Here is a 20486-nt window from a genome sequence, read left to right as displayed (position 1 = left end):
CCCGGTGAAGGAGGGCTCGCCTTGGGTGCAGGTTCCTCTGTGGTTCTCGGCGCGGTGGCAGAGGTGGGCGCACGCTGGTGGCCGCTGGCACGGAGCCGAAGCTCTCCGGCACGTTCCGGTTGCTCCTGGTACTGCCACCCGCTGCCTTCCAGAGCCAGCCAGATGAACCTCCCAAATTATTCGGAGAGTGATCGTCGAGGGTGAGGCTGCTCTGTGCCTCCCGGGACCCGGCGCGAGGCTTCCTGCGGCCGGCAGCGGGGCCTGGCCTGGCCTCCAGCTCTGCTCTGCGGCCCCACGAGTGCCCAGGGGTGGTTTCAGGGATCGGGAGAGCGGAGGGGGTGTCCCCGTGCCCACACCGCTCTTACACACCTACATCTCACATCCCGCATGTGTGCACACACGGACTTGGGGAAGGAAACTGTTGGCGTGCCGGCAAGGCCAGAGAACTGGGTCCTACACTGGGTCGGAGTCCAACACCTGAGCACGCTTGATCAAGGACAAAATCCGAGTCCCACGTCTCAACCGCGCACAAGCACGTAGAGCCAGCTGCTGATCAACACGTTGTGCTTCCTCTGCCTTTGCAGCCTCCATTTGTAAGTCCCAGCCGGTTGTTTTGGAATTCTGACAAACCTGTTTTGTAAATACACTCGAGTCTTTCTTCACGTACTGTTTCCAGCAAGGTTTGTACCTCGTTTATTCTGCTATACAGACTGTTTTCAATGTATATATGCCCTGACAACCTGTCTCTTGTTTATTCCTACTTGCCTTCTGCTGTCCCCCAACCTCCTTTTGTTTCCTTGCTTCCTGCTGAATCCGATGCGCAGCCTGTCCCCCTGAAAGACAGAATTAATGAATTACCACATCTGCTGCCACTGGAGCTCCTCTCACTGTCGTGGCCATGGCAGCAGCTCCGGTGTGTAAGGTGCACGCTCATTTCAGATCCTTTCTTGGGGGGAAAAATGGTGCCTTCTTCTCTCCCTGCTCTGCTCTGCATTTTGTTCCCTTCCTGACCCCTCATGCAGTCGTTGTCTCTGCCCCAAGCGCACACGCAATGCCTCAGGCCCCTGCCGAGTCTCTGACGCTGCCTCACCGGTCCCCCTGCCCATCATGTCTGGGTGCAGAGAATTTGTGAATTATCACAAGACTGCTGCGGTGTTAACATGAGCGATTGTTTTTCCATGGCTACTGAGAGCTGGGAAGGATACCCGGGACACAAAGAGTAAGAGAATGGATACCCATTCCTTTCAGAGGTAGCTTGCACTGCTGGGAGCTCGCTGGGAAGAGGCAGAACCTCGCCTTTTACAAGGTGGCAATATTTTCAATCCTCCTTCTGCCGTGGGCTCACTCCCAAGACAATGAGCTCGAGACGTGGAGAGTCAAATCCTTGCCCCCAGACTGGGACTCAGACTCCTCAGTGAAACCTCCAGGCCTCAAAGAGAAGAGCAGAACTGGCCGCTTGATTACTGTTCAAGTCAGAAAAGGAAAATACTGTTTCTTTTGCAGAGAGTGGAAAAGTTTCCCCAAAGGGGGCCGGTTTTCCCTCCCTTATACCCAGAAAAGTAACCCATCACAGAACAGCAGTGAAGGTTTTTTACTGCTTATTTTGTCAAGTAGCCTAAAATAGGAAAAATAAAAGCTGAAACAACATCCCTCCATCAGCCAGCCAAACACCCCAACTCATCCTTTCCTGACCAGGGCAAAATCTTAAGTAATTTTAAAGCTTTTTTTTTTTTTTTTTTTTAATTCCTGTAAATAGAGACATTGAAATCAGTGAGGGCTGCTCTTCCTCGTATTCCCTAAACCCTACATACATAAACAAATTAGCGCACAGCAGGGAACACCACATGTTAGCATGACTAGGCACACTGGGGTGTAACTGAAACGCACATCTGGAAAGCCAGGAAGACAATATCATCCATCCGTTTAAATTTTAAGCAAATCACAGCGAACGCTAAGAAGGTGAACCCAAACAACAGCTAGGTGGCTGCCAGTTTTGATCCTTCAGAAAAAACACCAGTGAGCTAAGGAAACATCTTTGTTTGATTTTTATTGATTTCGTATAAAGAGACGTCAACATACCCAAAGCGCTGTGACACCCTGTTTGGAGCAGCGAACGTACAAACCATTCCATGCTGAGCAGGCTCGGTTAAGCTGCCTGCACCACATGAAAAGTATTATCTTTACAAAATGACAGTAAAGGTGTTAAAACTTTCCATAAATTAGATTAAAATGCCAAGGATTAATAATATTTCAGTTTAACATCTTTTTTTTTTAAATAGGTCTATCTACACATAAATAAAACTGTTAGTCTTTATGTAAGTATACTCCACAAAATCTAAAATTGCAGGATTTCTAGGAAGTAGGATTTCTTCCTGGTGCTTACATGACTTCAGGGGTAACATAATTGTCTATCTCAAGACATGAAGATAATGCTGGAGACAGTAGCTTGTTAGACCTTAAAATACCAAAAAGTGAACATTCTTTGAAATAAATAATTTTAAATAGACTAAATTTTTTGATAAAGATAGCTTGACAGATTTCTTTTCTCGTGCTGATGGAGTAAAATGATTCACATACATGAGCCCTGCAAAAAATAATTTAGTTTCCAAAGCTGGACTCTAAGAAAGGCTTTAAAGAACTTTCACGAAGCCCTTCATAATGTAAATGTCTTATGTGGAATATGTATTTTTGCTATCTATTATCAACAGAGTAAGTAGCTGCTCATTTTGTAAACATATATGTGAGACTAAAGGTACGAGTGACCACCTTGGTACCCAGTGCTGCAGCAGCACACCTGCCCAAGCTAGTTACTTTGCAGTCCTGAGAGGTCACATAAACGAAGGGGAGCTCTGCTTAGTTCACTGTGGTTTGACAGGACTTTCATTTTTTCAAGAAAAACATTTTCTGAAAAATCAGAAACATTTTTATTAGCTTATCTGAATACTGTGTGATTTCAGTAAGCATTGAACATTCGGCCGACAGTGGCTGTAATGTCTGCAAACGGAGCGCTCTGAGCGAGCTCGATAACAAGCTGTTTCTTCAGAACAAGGAAGATGTAAAACTTGGCCGCAACTTCTTTCCGGTTATTTTTCCGACAGAGCTCCCGTAAGCTGAAGGAATTCACTCCTGATTTGTTCAGGTGCTGTGGAAGGAAAATAAATAAATAAATAAATAAATTCAGTTGGGTCAGTTTAACTGCCAAAAAAAAACAAATGGATCTCATCAAGTCTAAATTGAAGCGGGTTGCTCAGAGTGATTGTTTGCTGCTTGAAGGCCTTGAGTAGGATCTTACCTTGGCATTTACATTTACATAGTGACTCTTAACATTTTATTGCCATAATATTGCTAGCACCTACATATGTTACGAACATCTACATATGCCCACAGTGCTACTGAATTCAATGAAACAGCACCGAGGCAAACGATGAAGCACGCTGTAATGGTTTTCATGATTCAAAACTATAAAAATCATTGCATACCCTGTTCTTCGGAATACCATCTATACTCTAGACAATTTCAGTCACAGATAATTAACTGTTATTATTGCCTGTTTTTTTAAGGGCTGCACATATATACGTAAGTAGTTATTTATGGGTGTTGCACTCAACCTTTTAAAAATGTTCACATAAAATAATTAAAAGAACGAGAAGGCTGCTGAGTCAAACTCCAGCACTGGGGGAAAGCTGGGCTTGGAGCAAAGTTTGGTGGATTTTGCTTTGGCAGAAGCTCAGCATTGAGATGACAGGGCGAGGGTTTGAACATTCACCACCAGGACAGCCTGTGCTGCCTCCAAGGTGCCTGTTATGGTCTCGTTGATAGTGAATCATACCTTACAGCTTCACCACTTTCGAAATTATTTCTGCAGGAAAGGTAGAATAAGCTTTCCTGATGCAGACTACCCTCCCTGCTAATTTTGAAGCACTTTGAAAGCACTGGGGCATTAAAAGCTCTCTTAAAGAAGGGGTTACCAGCTTTCTTTGTAGGATAACTATCACTCATTTCCATAGCCTTAAACTCAGGAACAGCTCAAGCAGATGAATAGCCAAATGAAGGCACCCTGCAGTGCATAGCTGAGATCTGGCAAACCTGTGGGCAGCTAGGAACTGGGCTTTGTAGCGATGCTCTAGAGCATCCTCATAGAAGGAAGAAAACAAGGGCTTAGCAGTACAGCAAACGCTGCTGTGAAAACAACAGTTTAGAAAATTCTAGTGATTTCAGCAGCTGCGGGAGAATGGACATCATGTCAGGCACTCAGAATCCTGGTTTCCTACATAAACACCCAATAAAATCCAGCTACACACTGCACAGGACATGCAGCAATATGCTAAACAGTATAAGCAGGAGGTTTTCTGACATCATCCAACTGAAATCGATAGCTGTGTTTGGTATTGATTACAAAATCCACCACTGTTACCTGTAAAGTTTTTAAGAACTGAAGAGTTCTTTTGCTCTGCTTAATTTCTTCATTGTCTTTGTTTCTCGTCGCTAGCTCCTGTAGGAAATAAAACAGAAAGTTAGACAGCATGTGTAAAAAGACATATGCCGTGATGAAAAAAAGGACAAGGTTTCCAGCTCAATTGAAAATTCATCTGAAGCTGGGCACTCTGATGGCCATATATAGATTATCTGGTACTTCTGACACCTCTGCAGGCTTTGTGAAACAGAGAGAAAAGAATGTTAACCATGTTCTTTCTGCTACAGCTAGAGATATCAGGTGCAAAACCATATTATGCACTATGAAACTGGTCCCAGTGAGCCCCAGGTAGGCAGCTTCACAATAAGAGACCACTCCGTGTAACTGGGATTCTGACAGTATTTGTAGTGGTTAGGAGTCAAAAAGGACGTTCAAAAATTCAGCTTTAGGCTTTGGGCTTAGCCTCTGCAGTTGCCTGGAGACAACTCCAGAGTTTTCAGAGTGTCTGAGTATCTTCATAGTAAGTTCAGAAAGTGTTTCCTTTTTACATGGAAGCACAGTTTCTAAATAAGTTTCTAAATAAGGAGATGTTTTCCTCACTGACTCTGTAACCTTCGAAGATAAGAGTATATGTATCCCTGATAACCAAGCTATTAAAATGTTTGACCGGCAAAATATGTATTAAAGATTGTGAGCACACCAAAATTCCCTGTAAATTCATGAAATTATCTTTTTTCTTTTCTTTTTATTTTTTTAACTTTTCTGTGAAATAATGTAGTTCTGTTCTGAAATAAGTGAGAACTACCAGCTTTGAGTGCACATACATTTAGCTCAGCTTGCTGTGCCGGAGCTTCCTGGCCCAGTGAATTATTCACAAATGAGGAGCTCTCAGAGAAAGCAGTTGCATCCTGCTGTTAGAACAGAAAGATCAATTGGCATTACAATTTTTGCATACAGTATCATTCTCTATTACACATTTCTTCTTAAAAAAATATATAATAAATGTTTTCCAAAATGATTTAATAGTTGATATTTCTACTACGTCTTTTCTCAAATAGGAAAGGTCTTTGCTACAGTATTTATCCTACAAATATGGACTTTGTTCAGGCACAGGCCTTAAATTTTCTGTTGCCATTGGGGCCAGTTTTGTCATTCCTTGTCAACTTTGGAGAGTCTCATATTCTCTAAAAACTCCCCCTTCACTTTAGCCTAAGAAAAGATGGCAGAAATAGATCATTTCTTATTGTTTTTTTCTCAATTTGAGACAAAAAAGAATAATCATCTTTAGAAATGATAAAATATATTTTCAATACAAACAGGTTATATTTTATATTAAAGTTCCAATTATACTCAGTGATTATATTGTAAACTATACCAATTAATAGATTTAATAGATTAATAAAATAGATTTAATTCATTCATTGTGCGAGTCTGCCAAAGTGCTTATAAATAAAACTATCCTGACAAGCTAATTAATACTATACTGGCTGCCTCTGTAACAGGCTTTTCAAACATATATTAATAAATTCTTAACTTCTTTTAAATGGAATCCTAACATAAAATGAAAAAAATAAATACATTCAGGTCTGTAAAATTTATGGAAACTTCTCACTAGAGTTTTGCCAAAGTTATTATCAGTTTCGTTTCTGTTACTCTGTGATGTCATTACAAATGAATCATTTCTAATTTTTCTCTCGGTCTCTGAATGAGCTGACTCCTGCAGGTAACTTGGTTCTTCCATTATCAGCATCTCTGTATTAACAAAAAAAATCAAAAATAAAAAATAAAAATTAAAAATAAAAATAAAAAAGAAACAACTGTTAATCTCTGTCCTTAAAAAAAAAAAAAGAAAAAAGAAAAACAGAAAAGAATACCAAAGTACTTACACAACTTTCTCTTTTTATAATTAACATAGCCAATTTCATTAACATTTCAACTTATTTGGCCTAGGATTTATAGAATACTGCACACAAAGTATGTGTGCACATCATGCATGTGTCTGAAACATATAAAATAGATAATATTTGTCAACAGATAATGCTGCAGCAGTAGAATTAAACTGTTACCTGATGTATCTTGTTCTTTTCTTGTTTCTTCCATTTCAGACTCCACCTGCATTACGTTTCTTGCCATCTTAAATCCACGACTCTCCAAGCATTTTGCAAACAACTGGAAAACAATTATTTTTATTTTTTACTTTCAGACTATAATGTTAGATTATTTGTAAGCACCAAAACAAAGGTATGAATATGAACTGTATATAAATTACTGCAACTGAGAATTTAGAGATTTGAATTAGGTCATTTTGAATCTGCATTTTTTACAAGTAATAGCGTTTTTCAGCTTCAACTTTGGCAGTGAAATCCATGAAGAAGTCTTAGGAACAGCTATGATCATTTTTCCCTGAACCTAGGCAGTAAGGAGGGGAGAAAGAAGGAAATATCCACATTTATCTGAGTTTTGATTTCTCTCCTCATGTACTGGTGTGAGAGTATTTTTCCTCCTCGTGAAGAACAAGCTGTAATTCTGCATCTCGACTCTAAGAGGTGAAGCTGCTCTGCTCTAATGAACCTGCAGAACTGTTCGCCTGGAGACCCTGCCTCTGAGCTCTCTCAGAGCTATACAACAGAAGAAACACAGTGCGATTAACACCAGGCTGCTGCACATGGGTTATAGCATATCCTTCTGTATCACCTTGTGTACAAGTTGATCTCTCTTTTCTTTGTCTTATCATTACCCCTAAACATAACTTCTTTGAATGATCTGTCAGATAATATGTGGGGACATGAAAGACTTGATAGACCATATTTCCATGAAACAAATCTATCTTTCTTGCACAAAAAGAGCAGTAAGATCTACAACCACAGGTAAGGGTGTTCTGGCCCACCCTTCTAGCCCAAGGGATACAGTAATCAGGAACCCCTTGGCCTTCTGAAAGGCAAAGTCTCCTGACTGCTGTCCAGCTGGAAGCTTAATCTCCAGTTGGGAAAGTACAAAACAGATTGGCATACCTTTTTTCTAAAGTAATTAAAGATAAAATAATAATGTTTAAGCCTTATGTACCTTTAAAGTAAATGCCGAAGAAAGATATGATGCCATACTGATCACAGAGCAGAAATAAAAAATAAAATAAGAACAATTTAAAAAGGAACAAAATTGACAGAAATCATTAAAAAAGGTATGTTAGTGTGCAGTCAGTCAGGTGCTGGTATGTGAAATGAAGTATCAATTCTCAAGTTTCTTTGTCATTTTCTACTTGATGTTGGAGCACTGAAGACTGGAGCCAGGAGCTCTACAGGTGGACTTTCTGCTGAAGTAATTAATGATGAGGACACAAATAATCATTAGGTATCCAACCGAACTGTACTGCAAAACGATACTTACAATGATGATATGCACCTGCAGTTTCCTTGGACTTCCCATAAAACCAAGACTGCAAAATCTCTCACAGTTAGATCTTAGAAGTGCAACAGTCCTATAATCTACACAGTGGAATAAAAACCTACAAGGAATAAAACTTTACCATTTGTAGCTCGGCATGAACCACAGGCTGTGTAGGGTTGGACAGGAGTGTATCCACTCCTCCTGATTCTTTCCATGCCATTGTTTTTTTTGTTGGGGGTGCAAGGTCTAACGTAACAAGGATGTCTACGCAGTTGTTAAGTTGGTTGTATATAGCACTGCAGCTGAGCTCCTTGTCTTCATCCACAAGCAACTTCCTCTTTCTTTTATTTTTTTTCCTCTGGTTGAAAGCTAAATAGAGCAAGCATTTATTAAAAAAAAAAAAATATGGTATTGACCTCAATATATCCATGATCCCTGTGACCTCGTTCACTGACATACCTGTCTGTAGTGTATTTCAGCACTGAAGGGACTACCTAGCAGAAAAGGGTATTGCTGAAGAAACTTGCAGAATTCTCCCCTCTAGCCATATATTTATTGTTTGGAATTACAATATTCAAAATTCAGAAGAAATGTTTCAGCCTCCCATTTCTGATCTAGGCCTGTTTTTCACTGATAGCTGTTACACAGCGAATATACATAAATAAGGTCTAATCCACAGAAAACTTGAGCATGAAAATACCCACTGTGAGTCTAATAGACAGGTTGCAGACCTCCCGAATAGCTGCACAGGCTTTAAAATTAAACTACAAGTGGATGGAACATTTCTCCAAAAGTTTCCATAAAGTTTACCCTTTGTATTCTTGTACAGGAAATTGCCATATGTTTAATTACAGAAGGCATGAATATTGTACTAAAGAATCAGGAACACAATGACTTAATGAGAACACACGAGATACCAACAAGCCCAAGTGAGCTATCTTTAATCCATCAGGAAGTTAATTATTCCAACAATTGCTGACGCACTCAACAGGTTTCATTATCTCATAATTAATATCTGTATTTGTCAGCTTTATACTTTTGCAATAAAATTAAGATGCACATTGTAAACACAAAATAGAGACACTGATTGGTTGCATATTCATAGCTTCCTGAAAAAGTTTCCTTTACTGGAAAATTCCAGTATAGTATTCTAAAAACTATATCAATATGATCTTGTTTATTTGCTAACATCCACCAACACAATAGGTGAGGCTTAGGTTTACTCACAGAAGAAAAGAAACATTTTTCTTTTTGCATCTTAATAAAGTTAAAAGATCACGAAACAAAATTTTACAAAGGCCTGAAATTTTTAAGGTCATTATTTTACACCCAAAGGATCACTGACGTGTCACTGGCAATAGAAGTTCTGAAATTTCAGTAGCACTCATGAATAGGCTGGGGTTGCACTGCTAGCAGAACTGCAGAGCAGTAACACTTGATTTGGTATGTGGAAGGAACTGTGAGCAGAGATACGGGCAGATCAGATGATACTGATCAACCTGGCACTGTTTTTGTATAATAAATATCATAAGATAGAACTCTGACAGCAGATGAAAGTGAGAATAATCTGTTTTTCAAATATTTACACTAACAAGAAGAAAAACAAACCTAGTAGTGCAAACTGTCAGCAAAAAAACAGTCAAGTTCTGACCTGTATCATCAACTGGCTCAAGCACAAATCCTTCGTCTTCTTTAGACAAAAGTATTGTTTCATTCATTTCTGTCTTAATCGCAGTGTCTTCGCAGTTGGATTCAACTATAAGAAAACACAGCAAATAGCCCAAATAAAAAAAGATGGAATAATTTCACAATCTCATGACATATAAGACTGATATCAGACAAAAAAGATCAGAATTAGAAAACTATGGTTGAGTCCATAATCTCACAATCACTTTAAGGAGTACTATCTGACACTGCTGCTGCTTGTGTCCTGCACTGCACACTTCCTTTTGCTGACACAAGAATCTGTATGATCAGGTAGTGAAACAGACTGAAGAACTAAACTGCTTCTCATTAAAGACATTCCAGATTACTCAGTTTTAAAGTCACTGTGTAATGGTGGTATAAGGATTTAAGATTTAAAGTTAAAAAATAAAAAAAATTAAAAAGATTTTTTCCAGAAGCACTTTTCAAAATTAATTTATATTTCAGCAGCTTCATTCACCAATACCCAATAAAAATAAGACTAAGAGCACCTATATGAACTACTAAAAAGTAATTTGTAGCTGAAATATGAAGTCAGACAAGCTGGTAGGTAATGTTCAAAATTCAACAAACCCTTATCCTGTTTCCTCTCCTCTACAAAAGTGATATCATACTGCCTAAGCAGCAGAGTGGATCTGAAGCGTATCCAACACAGGATAGCATATAAAAGTGTTTCTAAGCAATGTCACGTTACAAATCTAGAATTCCTAGGCCAAATTCAATTATACCTAAAATGGTGAAAAAAGTATATGAGGAAAAAAGGAAGAGAAATTAACAAAGGAAAAAGGCTGAATGTGAGTGACTTTACTTTATTGCAGGAACAGAGTGTTCACATGTGCAAGAAGGAGAAGAGACTGCAAACTCACTGGCTGTGGTGTTCTCCGGCAGATCTTGTGACGAAGGAAGTTCTTCCTCCATACCAAGAATGTCATTAATTAGGCCATTTTTCTCATCCCTCAGCAGGATTTCTTAAATATAAAACACACAGTTTTAAATCATGCTAAGTCTTAGTAGTCATGAAGTAGCCTGATACAGCCTAATGTTACTTATTCGTGGTTAATTCTGTGCAAACAAAAAAAGCTCAGCTTCCACAGACATCAACGTTACAGCTGTTTTCAACAGAACAAAAAGGAGGACATTTAGGGACATGGTTTAGTGGGTAATGTTGGTGGCAGGGAGACAGCTGGACTAGATAATCCTGGAAGTCTTTTCCAACCTTAATGATTCTACGATTAGTCTTAATTCTGAGATCTCCATCTTTTCTTTGAAAAGTATGGTATTGAAATTGTTTAAAAGGTATAAATCTATAACAGTTTACATAAATATCCTAAACCATAAACATGTAGAAGATACTTCATTGCCTTTGTTATTACAACAATCAGGATAAAAAATGATGCAGCGTTTCAGCCTTTAAAATATAAACTAAATTACTAAAAATTAAATATAAATCAAATGCTTTTAGTTCTAAAAAAAATATAATAAAATATCTTCTTTAATTCATTTTTACTTGGCAATGTCTAAACGATCATATAGTGATAAATAGCAAAAATTCTGTTAATCTGTGGCATACCCTACCAATCATATCTGCACCAGCCTCCTCATCTCCAAAACAATCCTGCTCAAAACAGTAAACATCTTCATGCAGTGCAGACTTGTCTCCATTTACACTCGCAGAGGTATGATCAGCCATGAGATTGTTGCTGCTCATTAAGAAGCTGCCATCAAAGCAGCTCTGTTTTCTTAGTGTTTCTGGTTCCTCATCTGAATAAATACAGAATTTCTGATGCTTCATCTGCATAAACTTATGTGAAACATTTATCCGTTTCCTATTTTTTCAAATAATTTTCAAAAGATCGTAAGATTTCCCATACCTCAAATTAAATAAACAACAGTCAACTTTAGCTATCAGTAAAAACCACCAGATGTTGGGTTTGATGCTCAGTCTTCAGTATCGTACTATATTACTTAGGTAGAGTACTTACACAAAAATTTAAGCATGAGACCATATGATAGGCCAATCAGCACAAACATAAACCAACACTCTTTTAATAATAGCTTTTTCATGTAGGGGAATTATTCAGGCAGTACAACATTTTGCAAAAAACAGACTTTCCCTTACAGAATATTTCTAATTTCTCAACTTCTCTCACCAAAGTTTCTATCACAGAGAAGTATGTTGCTTTCGTAATCCTCTGTAAGTGTGATGTCTTCAGCTCTGCTCTGATTCAAGGTAAAATGTTCTGCAACATCAATGGCACTGATGGAAAAAAAATAGAATCAACAGAAAGCCACTATTTAAACTAGTATTTATACTAGAGCCACTATTTATACTATTTTTTGTATATTATACTATTTTTTTTATATTATGCTAATTTTTTTATATATTATGCTAATTTTTGTATGTAATTTTTTCCCAAGGTCAGTAAGTTGTTTGCAGGGCTCACTCAGACAATTTTAAATGAGAAAATCTTGCAGGATAAGTTCAAAATATTATGTTATTGTAAAGGTCTGTTGATTAAATGGACTTGGAGGAACTCTATGAAAGCACGGTTCTTGTGACTGTAGCCTTATAAAGTTTGACTCAGGATTTCGAAGAAATCAGTTATCAAATCAAAACAATTCAAAACAAATCTTGATCAGATAACTGCAAGGATATATTTTGCTTCTGAAAACACTAAAATAATGAATAAAAAGCAGGGAAGAACTTACTTTAAATCAGGTAGTGGAGTATCAAAATCATGAAATTCTTCAGGTAATGTAATGGACTGATAAGCAGCTTCAAAGCTCTGTTCTGGAAGGTCAACAAGTCCTAAAAGAAACAAAACAAAATACAATAAGTATCAATAAAATAAAAGTAACATTCTCCCAAGTAGATATAGTAAGACTATAAAGCTCTCAGGAGGGTATGCTGCCTTTATAAAGAACAGAAAGGTAAAGTTTAGGCAGGTTGTCAACAGGACCACAAAGTGAAATTAAAATTCTCAGTTTACGTATGTATCAGAAGCCACAGTTTTTTATAGACAGATAGAGAAGAGTATGCTGCTGTTAGAAACTGCCACAGGTGCTATAATGCTGTAAATACACTGGGTTTATGAACAGTTAATTAAAGTCACTGAAAGATTCTCAGCTGACATTCAGTCTAGAGTCTTTCATACCATTTAAATTAATTACTGTGTTTTATTTTTCTATCCTGTGTCTATATTACACTATTCACCAGCATCAAATAATTACAAAATCAGGCTGCAAATACGTAGTAGTCAGAAAATCCTGGAACAATTCAGGTTAGAAGGGATTTCTGAAGGTCGCCTAATCCAACCTTTGGCTCAAAACAGAATTAATTTCTAAGCTAGATCACTTTTGACTATTTCTGATGCTGGAGTTTCCACAGCATCCCTGGACAACATGTTTCAGCATTTTACTATTTCAAGTGTGATTTTTTTTCCTGCTTACATCTAGTTGGAATTTGCCTTGCTGCAGTTGTGACCATTGTCTTTTGTTCTTGTGCTATGTGGTCCTCTACCAGCTCCTACAGTAACTGTTAAAAATAGTACTATGTACTTATTGCAAGTGTTTCTTCTAGCATTTTCCAAATGTTTACAAACATTAACTAACTAATCTCCATCATATCCCTGAAAATCATGTAGAGTGGGTATTTGCTATTCTGCACGCAGGCTAGGTCACAAAGCACATTAAGGCTGGCAATAGATGCCAGTGTCCTGTTCGAAATCTTTTTTTTAGACAACAGTGCCTCCCCATTTGTGCCTTAAAACAACAAACGTGCAGCCTGTTTGAAAAGGATTCAGTCATCTCAGTTCGTTTCTTGCTGGCTTTGTGGCTAGAGCTCAAATCACAGTCAGATCTGGCACTAACACATTGTTAGACATGTTGTTGGTGTCATTAGAAAGGAAAATTAATTATCTAGCAATGGGGGCTGAATTCAAGCTTCTTCTTGTATGACTGTTCAAGATACTGCTTCCTTTAAAGGTGTCAAAGACCTGAAATTGCATTGAAATAAACCAGACTAAACCTTGGCAGTAGGCACCAATAAATTCAATGTCCTTTGGGATCACTAAGGTGTATTTAACAGAAACTTCCAAAATTAAGTTTTAAGATAAGAGCAGAAAAAGACACAGATATAAAAATGCAGAATTCTGTACATACCTGGGCGAAAAGCTGTCTTCATTTTTGTCAAAGCTTCACTACAGTCTGCCAAGAGGTATTTTGTTTTCCTGTGGTAAATCCGCACCACTCCTAAGAGTAAGTGTCCTGAGGTGCGGAGAGCTATTGTAAACTTTGAAATTTACAACAGAAAAGTTGTTCAGGAGTTAATATTTTTAGCCAAAAAAGAAAATATATATATATATATATTACACAGCAGTAACAGAGTTATAGGAAAATACACCAGTAGAGAGCTCTAAGAAATTCAGCAGGGCTTTGTACTGTTATAGAGGATCACAGGCAAATGAATTTCCAGAGCTGGGAACTTCTAGTTGCTTCTGTCCCTAAGCATTGCCATGCTGAAGCCTAAGCCCTGAATCAATGCTCTTGTTTCATCGACAAGGTCTCAGCTGACTACCAGTGAACAGTGTAACACATCTTGAGAAGCAAAGTAGCTGCACATATTCTAATATTTGCCACTTTGTTTATTCAAGTGAGAGGACGTTATACCAACTATGTTCTTATTTATGCAGTCTTCCTGCACCAAGAACGCTCTCCCCTTGGCCATTCCAATGCTAGACAGAGCGGCGTGCGAGGGAAAGACTACAACCTCTTTGAAAACACTTCCAAATAATAATACCAAGATCATTCTGACAAAGTTCAATTAATCATAACCCATGCAAGATAGACAATGAAAATCAGACTGCCAATTATCAAGCAGGTATTTTCACAGGGAAAATAAAAAAAAAAAAAACCTGCTTGCTCCAGCAGAAAGCCTTGGATCTCTTTAGGAATCGATTAGTGACGGTGCAAAATGTTCCTTACTGTTCCCTTGGAAGCAATTGCAACAGAGAGGCCAAGGACTGAGTCATGGATACTCAACTGCTTGCATCTGTGCTTGTTTGAATCATACCTTATCTGTGGTACACAGAGGATTAATACAGAATCTGTCATAAGCACTAATTATGCTTAATTATATATTTATCTGCCTATAATGGTAGGCCTGGAAGAATTCCACTGAAAGTTCAAGGATGGTTATGATATGTCAAAGGTTATTTATCATAAGATCGGAAAAAACGTTCTTCTTGAGTGGTCTGGGTACAATTTTATGGTAGTTTTCTCAGTCCCTTTACTTTGGTTAAGCAGCTGGCTTCTTTGTTGTTGTTTTTGAGAAAATTTCCTCAAATACTTGCAGTTCCCAAACTATGTTGCATAGCTGCAGCTAGTACTCAAAGTCTCTGAAGAAAGGCCACTGCTTCTACATGATATTGACAAGCTCGTCCCATTTCATGCAGTAGCTCAAACCCACTTACCACAATCCCTTGGCCAGCTGTGCCCACAGAGCACACTCCGGAGCTCCATCAGTATGTAGAAAAAATATATTTGAATATGTTGTGGTAAATTTTTTCTTATACTGTAGATAAATATATTCCACAGATCTCCAAGGGCTAAATAGCAAGTAAAATATTTATATCACTTTAATTTAATGGAACAGAGATTTTATCTGAGTGAGAACTGAATAAAATCACAGTAGGAATCACGCTGGTTTTGAAACAGCCACAAATTTGTCTTACTAAGTCTTCACAACAGCAATAGTCCTCTTCCCTACAGAAGATTTACATCTCTACCCCAGAACTTACCAGAAGACACTTCCCCCTTTAATATCCTACCTTTGGTGAGATGATATTTTTAACGGTAGTCTCTAAATTACATTCAAATATATGAGCTTTGGTGAGCTTCTTCTCCCAGTGGGCGGCAAGCCATATTTTGGCCAACGGCCCACGCTTGTTCACGAGCAAATGCATGTAGAACATGGTGTCGGTGCTGAGGCTCGCAGGTCACCTGTGCTGCCACTTTCCCTGGGCTTTTCCTCTTCTTCCTTGTCTTGCAGGCAAAGCAGAGAAGGGTCCTGGGGTACGAGGGGAGAGCAGACGGGCAGAGGGTGTGAAGCTCAGGGGGAAAATGTCCGTCAGGGCCTCGGAGAGAGCTGGAGCTGTGGGTCGGAGCTGACAGAGCAAACACCGGCACAGGAGGAGCACACCTGCAGGCACAAGGACAGATGTCATGGGGGACAGACAGACAGCAAGGGGCTTTCAGGGGGGCACACAGGGTTTGGGGAGGGATGGGGGCTGCAATGAAGGGCGGGAGGTGGAATGGGGCAAGCCCTGGGGAGTGGAGGGGATGGGGGGACTTAGTGGGACCCTGAGGGGATGGGGACGGGGTGGGCTAGCCTGGTGCTGAGGACATGGGGGGCTGTAGGGTGCTGAGGGGACGGGGGGGCTTCAAATGGCTGCCAGGGACTGGCGGGACTTAGCGTGGTGCTGAGGGGACGGGGATACCCAGCCTGGTCCTGAGGTGATGGACGCTGAGGAGAGCTGAGGAGAGGAGGGATTCCTGAGGGGACCGGCATACCCAGCCGGGCGCTGAGGGGATGGGGACGACTCGCCAGGGTCCCGAGGAGACGGCAGTGCCCAGCGGGACGCTGAGGGGACAGCGGGAACCTCGGCAGGGCGCTGAGGGGACGGCGGTGCCCCGCCGGGCGCTGAGGGCGGCCGCGGAGCCGGGGCCGAGGCCTGAGGGCGGCTCCCGCCAAAAGGGGAGGGCGGCGGGCGGCGGCCAGAGCCCGGCCCGGTCCCCGCAGCCCCCGCCCGGTCCCGGCACAACGGGGATGGTGCTGAGGGGACAAACGAGCCTCAGACCCCCTGCCCCGGGTCCCGGGGGCTTTGTTCTGCAGCCAGGGGCAGCCCCGGCAGTCCTGAGCCCGGTGTGCCAGCCGCAGCTGTATCATGAGGCGCCCGTGGCTTCCCTGTCACCTCGCTGTTAGCTGACGAAAATCAGACCTCAGTTGTCACCACAAAAAGTTTTCAGCCCCTTCCCAGCGTGGCTCAGTGGCTGGGAGGAAGGGCAGGAGAGGGTTTTCTGTCATAAAGCCCCCCTGGAGCTAGGCATCCCCCTGGGGACCTGGAGGAGCCCCAGTGGCACCCACTGCCCCAGCCAGGGCACCGATCCTGCCCGGGTGCCCAGCGCTGCCCATCCTGCGGCCGGTGCCAGGCTGCATCAGCTCCAGCCATCCCAGAGCCAAGGCTGATTACCAGCCCTGGGTCCAGAGCCAGCCCCGGCCATAAATCAGTCCCCCTAAATCACTGGGTGTCCCCACCTCTGTGGCAGCCAGCGGCTGGTGCCCGAATTGCCCAGCTGCTGCCCCTGTCCTCTGCGTCACCTTGAGCCGTGCTCTGCTGCGGGATGCTGTGAGCAGCGAGGAGGCAGGGACAGGAATTCTCCTCCACGGGGCCGGATTGAGGCCAGGGGGTGCCAGGAGCCTCTGCAGGACCGCTGTCACCCGGGCTGTGCTGCAAGGGGATGTTCTGGAGGGGACCAAAGGGACACACCTGCATCCACAGCCCTCCTGGCTGTCCCCATCCTTCTCCCACTGTCCTCTGCCTGCTCGGGGCTCCAGCTTTCTGTCCCCTTCATCCCTATTTAACCATTTTGTCCGAGCAGCCTGTCCCTGTCGCCACAGCCCCATCCCACCCCCTCGCCCTGCTCCATCTCCCTGGCTCCCTCCTCCCCTCCCTCCTCTTCCTATTTATTTCCAGCTCTCTCAGATTCATTCTGCATTTTGGCAGTGCTGTCTCTGACCTTGGCTGTCTCCCTCCTCTCTGCGCTCCTGCGCTGGCAGCATCAATCTTGGCTGTCTCCCTCTCTCCTCCCCTTCCTGGTGCCAGCGCCCTGGGGATGCTGTGGCCCTGCCAGCCCCGGGCAGGCTCGGGGCAGTGTTTGGGGCTGCACATCTCGCTCCCACCAGCCCCGAAAAGGTCCGAGGCCAGCTCCCAGCACCCATCCTGTAAATGCAGCAGACCCAGGAGCAGCACAGCAAAAGCAGCAATGTGCGAGGGGCATCGCTCTGCCTCATCCATTAGCGGCGTCCTCGCGAGCACAGCCGTGGGTTTGGGGTGCGGGAGCACACGTTGACCCCCATTGGCAGAGTGGGTACAGACCCCAGCCCCACACCACTGCTCCAGCACTTGTGGGCTCATCCCTGCCCACATACAGACTGGGCACGTTCAGGTGCGTCGGCACCGCAGGGCTTGGGGACCCCAAAACACAGGGCGTGACGGCGTGCGTTGCTCCGCTCAGGAGCAGACCGGTGGCATTGCTGTTCCTCCTGAATTCGGCGATGTTCGAGGTGGCAGAGCTCAGTGCTGACGCGCTCTCCTCCCGTCCTCGCTCCCGTCTGCCCGTCTGGTGGCACAACGTGCCCGCGTGCTCCAGATCCATCTTTTCCTGCTGATTCGGGACAATCTGTGTCCCGTGACCTACTTGTCTCTGAGCATCTTCTGCCTTCCCGCCGAGTGGGTTGGCACTAAAGCCTCTCTAAATGTGGTTAACGTGTCAGGATGCGCTTACATTTATTTTTAATTCTGCCACTTTCTCAGCCCAGTTCTGGATGTGTCCCCGGGGACACTGTGCTGGGAAGCCTGTGCCTTTCGACACTGCGCTGGGAGAGGAGACAGGAGGAGCAAGCGGGTGGGTCGCAACCACACGGCACACACAGCCCTCGCTGCAAACAAAAATTAATAAAATTGTGTGTATCCACAGCCCCGACACAGCAAAAGGGGGTGAGCAGTCCCCCTTTTTTTCCCCTGTCAGAGCTCAGGTGTTGGAGCACCAGGTTCAATCCCTTTTTGGGTGGTGCAGGTCAGCAACAGCCACCCTGTGGGCACTTAGGGTCAGAGAGCTTGGGGGAGTTGCAAACCCATGTTGCGGAGCTAAACAAATAATTAAAGCAGGCAGAAAACCTTCCCAGGGCACCTTGGAGGAAAATAAAGGGGGGAAAAAAAAGGCAAGAAAAGAGGTAAAAAAATATCCAGGGTGTAATTTTTAACACAAACTTTAGAGTTTAATGCAGAAGATGCTCAAGGAAGGATAACGTTGTCACCCGTCATTAACCTGCCGAGCAGCGAGGGTAGGAGCCAAGCCTCCTCTTGCCTGGACGCGTGCAGTCAATGTGCTGGACCAAGCTCATCCTCTAAGCTCTTCAGACCTTTTTGATCAATTTTAAGTGAATTTCACAGACCAGAGAGAGTCCCTACCGGTTTCATGAAATGGGTGGTCGGAGTTCGCTGCCACCACACAGGACATTGCCCCAAGGGGTGCCTGGAGTCAAGTGTGGCCGCAGGACTTGTACGGGGGGGATGGGGCGCAGGGTATGGGGGGCTCGGGGCAGGGGGTGCCAGCCACGTGAGCTCGCCCGGCGCTGGCAGTGGCATCCACACATCAACTGGTGCTATCGCACACGAGCTGCTGAAGATGCTGAAGGCATGTGAATGTGCTGAAGGGGATGGCAACGTGATGGACAAATCTTCCCGGCAGCTCTCAGCAGCCCACCCGCTATCAGTCGGGATTTACGTCCGCACCACCATCTCCAGGCACGGCTCCAAAAGCAGAAATAGCACACGTCTTATTAACAAACGGGCTGAAAGCATGCTCCTGCCAGCAGGTCACTGCTGGGGCTCAGGCATGGATCCAGTTTCAGGTCAAAGAGAAGCGGAGCGTGTTCGGTAACACGAGCGCGCTGGGAAAAATGGGATAACGCGGTGAGAGACGGGGTGATGGGGAGCGCGGCGCTGCGGGACTGCAGCCGCCTCTCCTGGCTGGCACCATCCGAGGCTGGAGCACCCCACACCAAAGCCTGGGTCAAGCCCTGAATGCTTCCTGGGGATTTGGGGTCGGGCTTGACCCTAGAAGGGGCTCTCAGCAGGTGGCTGGGCTGGAGCCCTCCCTGCTGCAGCCCCCGTCCCCAGCCCACCTCTGTCCCGTGTCCCCAGCAGGGCCAGCCGGTTGTGGGGTGCACAGCCAGCACCCCATGGGCACAGCCCCGGGATGCATCCCGTGCCCTTCCCGGTGCAGACACCTCTCCGCTGCTTTACCCCTTCCATCCACACCCCTCCCCACGCAGCCCACCCTGGGGTGCCCACGGCGGGGGGGGGGGGGGGGTCCCGGTGCCTCCAGGGTGCGCACGGAGGGGTCCCCGCCGCAGGTGGGAGACGGTTGCGCAGACGGTGCCGGTGCACAACCGGGCTTGTGTGTGCACGTGTGTGCACGTGTGTGCCCGCGGGTCCCCCGGGGGCAGCGGCTCTACGTGTGCGGGCGTGTGTGTGTGTGTGCGGGCGGCGCCGGGAGCCCCGCGGGGCCGGCAGCTCGGGGCACCGCCGCCCTCCATCCCGAGCGGCACCGGCACCGCCACCGGCACCGGCACCGGCACCGGGCAGCCGGCGGGGGTAGGCGGCCGGGAGCCGGGGTTGGGGGGGAGGGGGGGAAGACCGAGGCGGAACCGGGGAGGCAGCGGGGGGTGAGGGAGCGGGGCCGGCTGCGGGGACCGGGGGCTCCAGCGCGGTGCGGGGAGCGGGGGGAGGCGGCTCGGCACGGCACGGCTCGGCTCGGAGAACCGGGGAACCGGAGGGGACAGCTCGGCGCGGGGAGGCAGGTCCGGGGAGGGGACGGGGTGGGGGGGGGCGGCACAGCCCGGTTCGGGGAAATCAGCCCGGGTTTGGGGGTCACAGGGACACGGCTCCGCGGGGGGGGGGGTGGCACAACCCCGCTGGGGGGGACCCGGGTCCCGCGGGGAGGTGGGGGGGGGGGGGGGGAACCCCGGTTCGGGAGGCGGGTCCCGGGTGCGGGGACGGGGCAGGGGAGGGGGCAGAGCCCGGTGCGGGTGAGCGGGGCTCGGCGGGAGGGAGCAGCGCGGGGGGGGGGCGGCGGGGACGACGACACACTCAGCCTGCTCGGGGCGGCGGCGGGGAGGGAGGATTTGGGGTGGGGAACG

The 20486-nt window shown here is 44.8% G+C and overlaps 1 protein-coding gene across 3 annotated transcripts in view; it reads right to left on the bottom strand.

The window, feature by feature from the left end:
* Window positions 1-2947: 2947 nt before the first annotated feature.
* Window positions 2948-20486, bottom strand: part of RAD21L1 (RAD21 cohesin complex component like 1) — a 17732-nt gene continuing 193 nt past the window's right edge. The window contains exons 2-15 of one of the 3 annotated variants that reach the window (XM_080557896.1): window positions 16073-19235; window positions 15331-15701; window positions 13664-13793; window positions 12212-12311; window positions 11653-11759; window positions 11078-11263; window positions 10369-10470; window positions 9450-9554; window positions 7938-8167; window positions 6481-6583; window positions 6027-6166; window positions 5239-5325; window positions 4415-4492; window positions 2948-3142 (exon numbers count right to left, since the gene is read on the bottom strand). In XM_080557896.1, coding sequence (XP_080414022.1) covers window positions 2954-3142; window positions 4415-4492; window positions 5239-5325; window positions 6027-6166; window positions 6481-6583; window positions 7938-8167; window positions 9450-9554; window positions 10369-10470; window positions 11078-11263; window positions 11653-11759; window positions 12212-12311; window positions 13664-13793; window positions 15331-15474 — 1701 coding nt within the window. In that variant the 5' untranslated portion in view covers window positions 15475-15701; window positions 16073-19235 and the 3' untranslated portion in view covers window positions 2948-2953. The remainder of the gene's footprint in view (window positions 3143-4414; window positions 4493-5238; window positions 5326-6026; window positions 6167-6480; window positions 6584-7937; window positions 8168-9449; window positions 9555-10368; window positions 10471-11077; window positions 11264-11652; window positions 11760-12211; window positions 12312-13663; window positions 13794-15330; window positions 15702-16072; window positions 19236-20486) is intronic. The other 2 variants (XM_080557897.1, XM_080557898.1) reach the window with 2 other exon arrangements.

Source organism: Anser brachyrhynchus (assembly GCF_964034855.1).
Source record: "Anser brachyrhynchus genome assembly, chromosome: 16".
Taxonomy (NCBI): Eukaryota; Metazoa; Chordata; class Aves; order Anseriformes; family Anatidae; genus Anser; species Anser brachyrhynchus.
The sequence above is the reverse complement of the archived record's forward strand: the minus strand, read 5'-3'. Positions and strand labels throughout refer to the sequence as shown.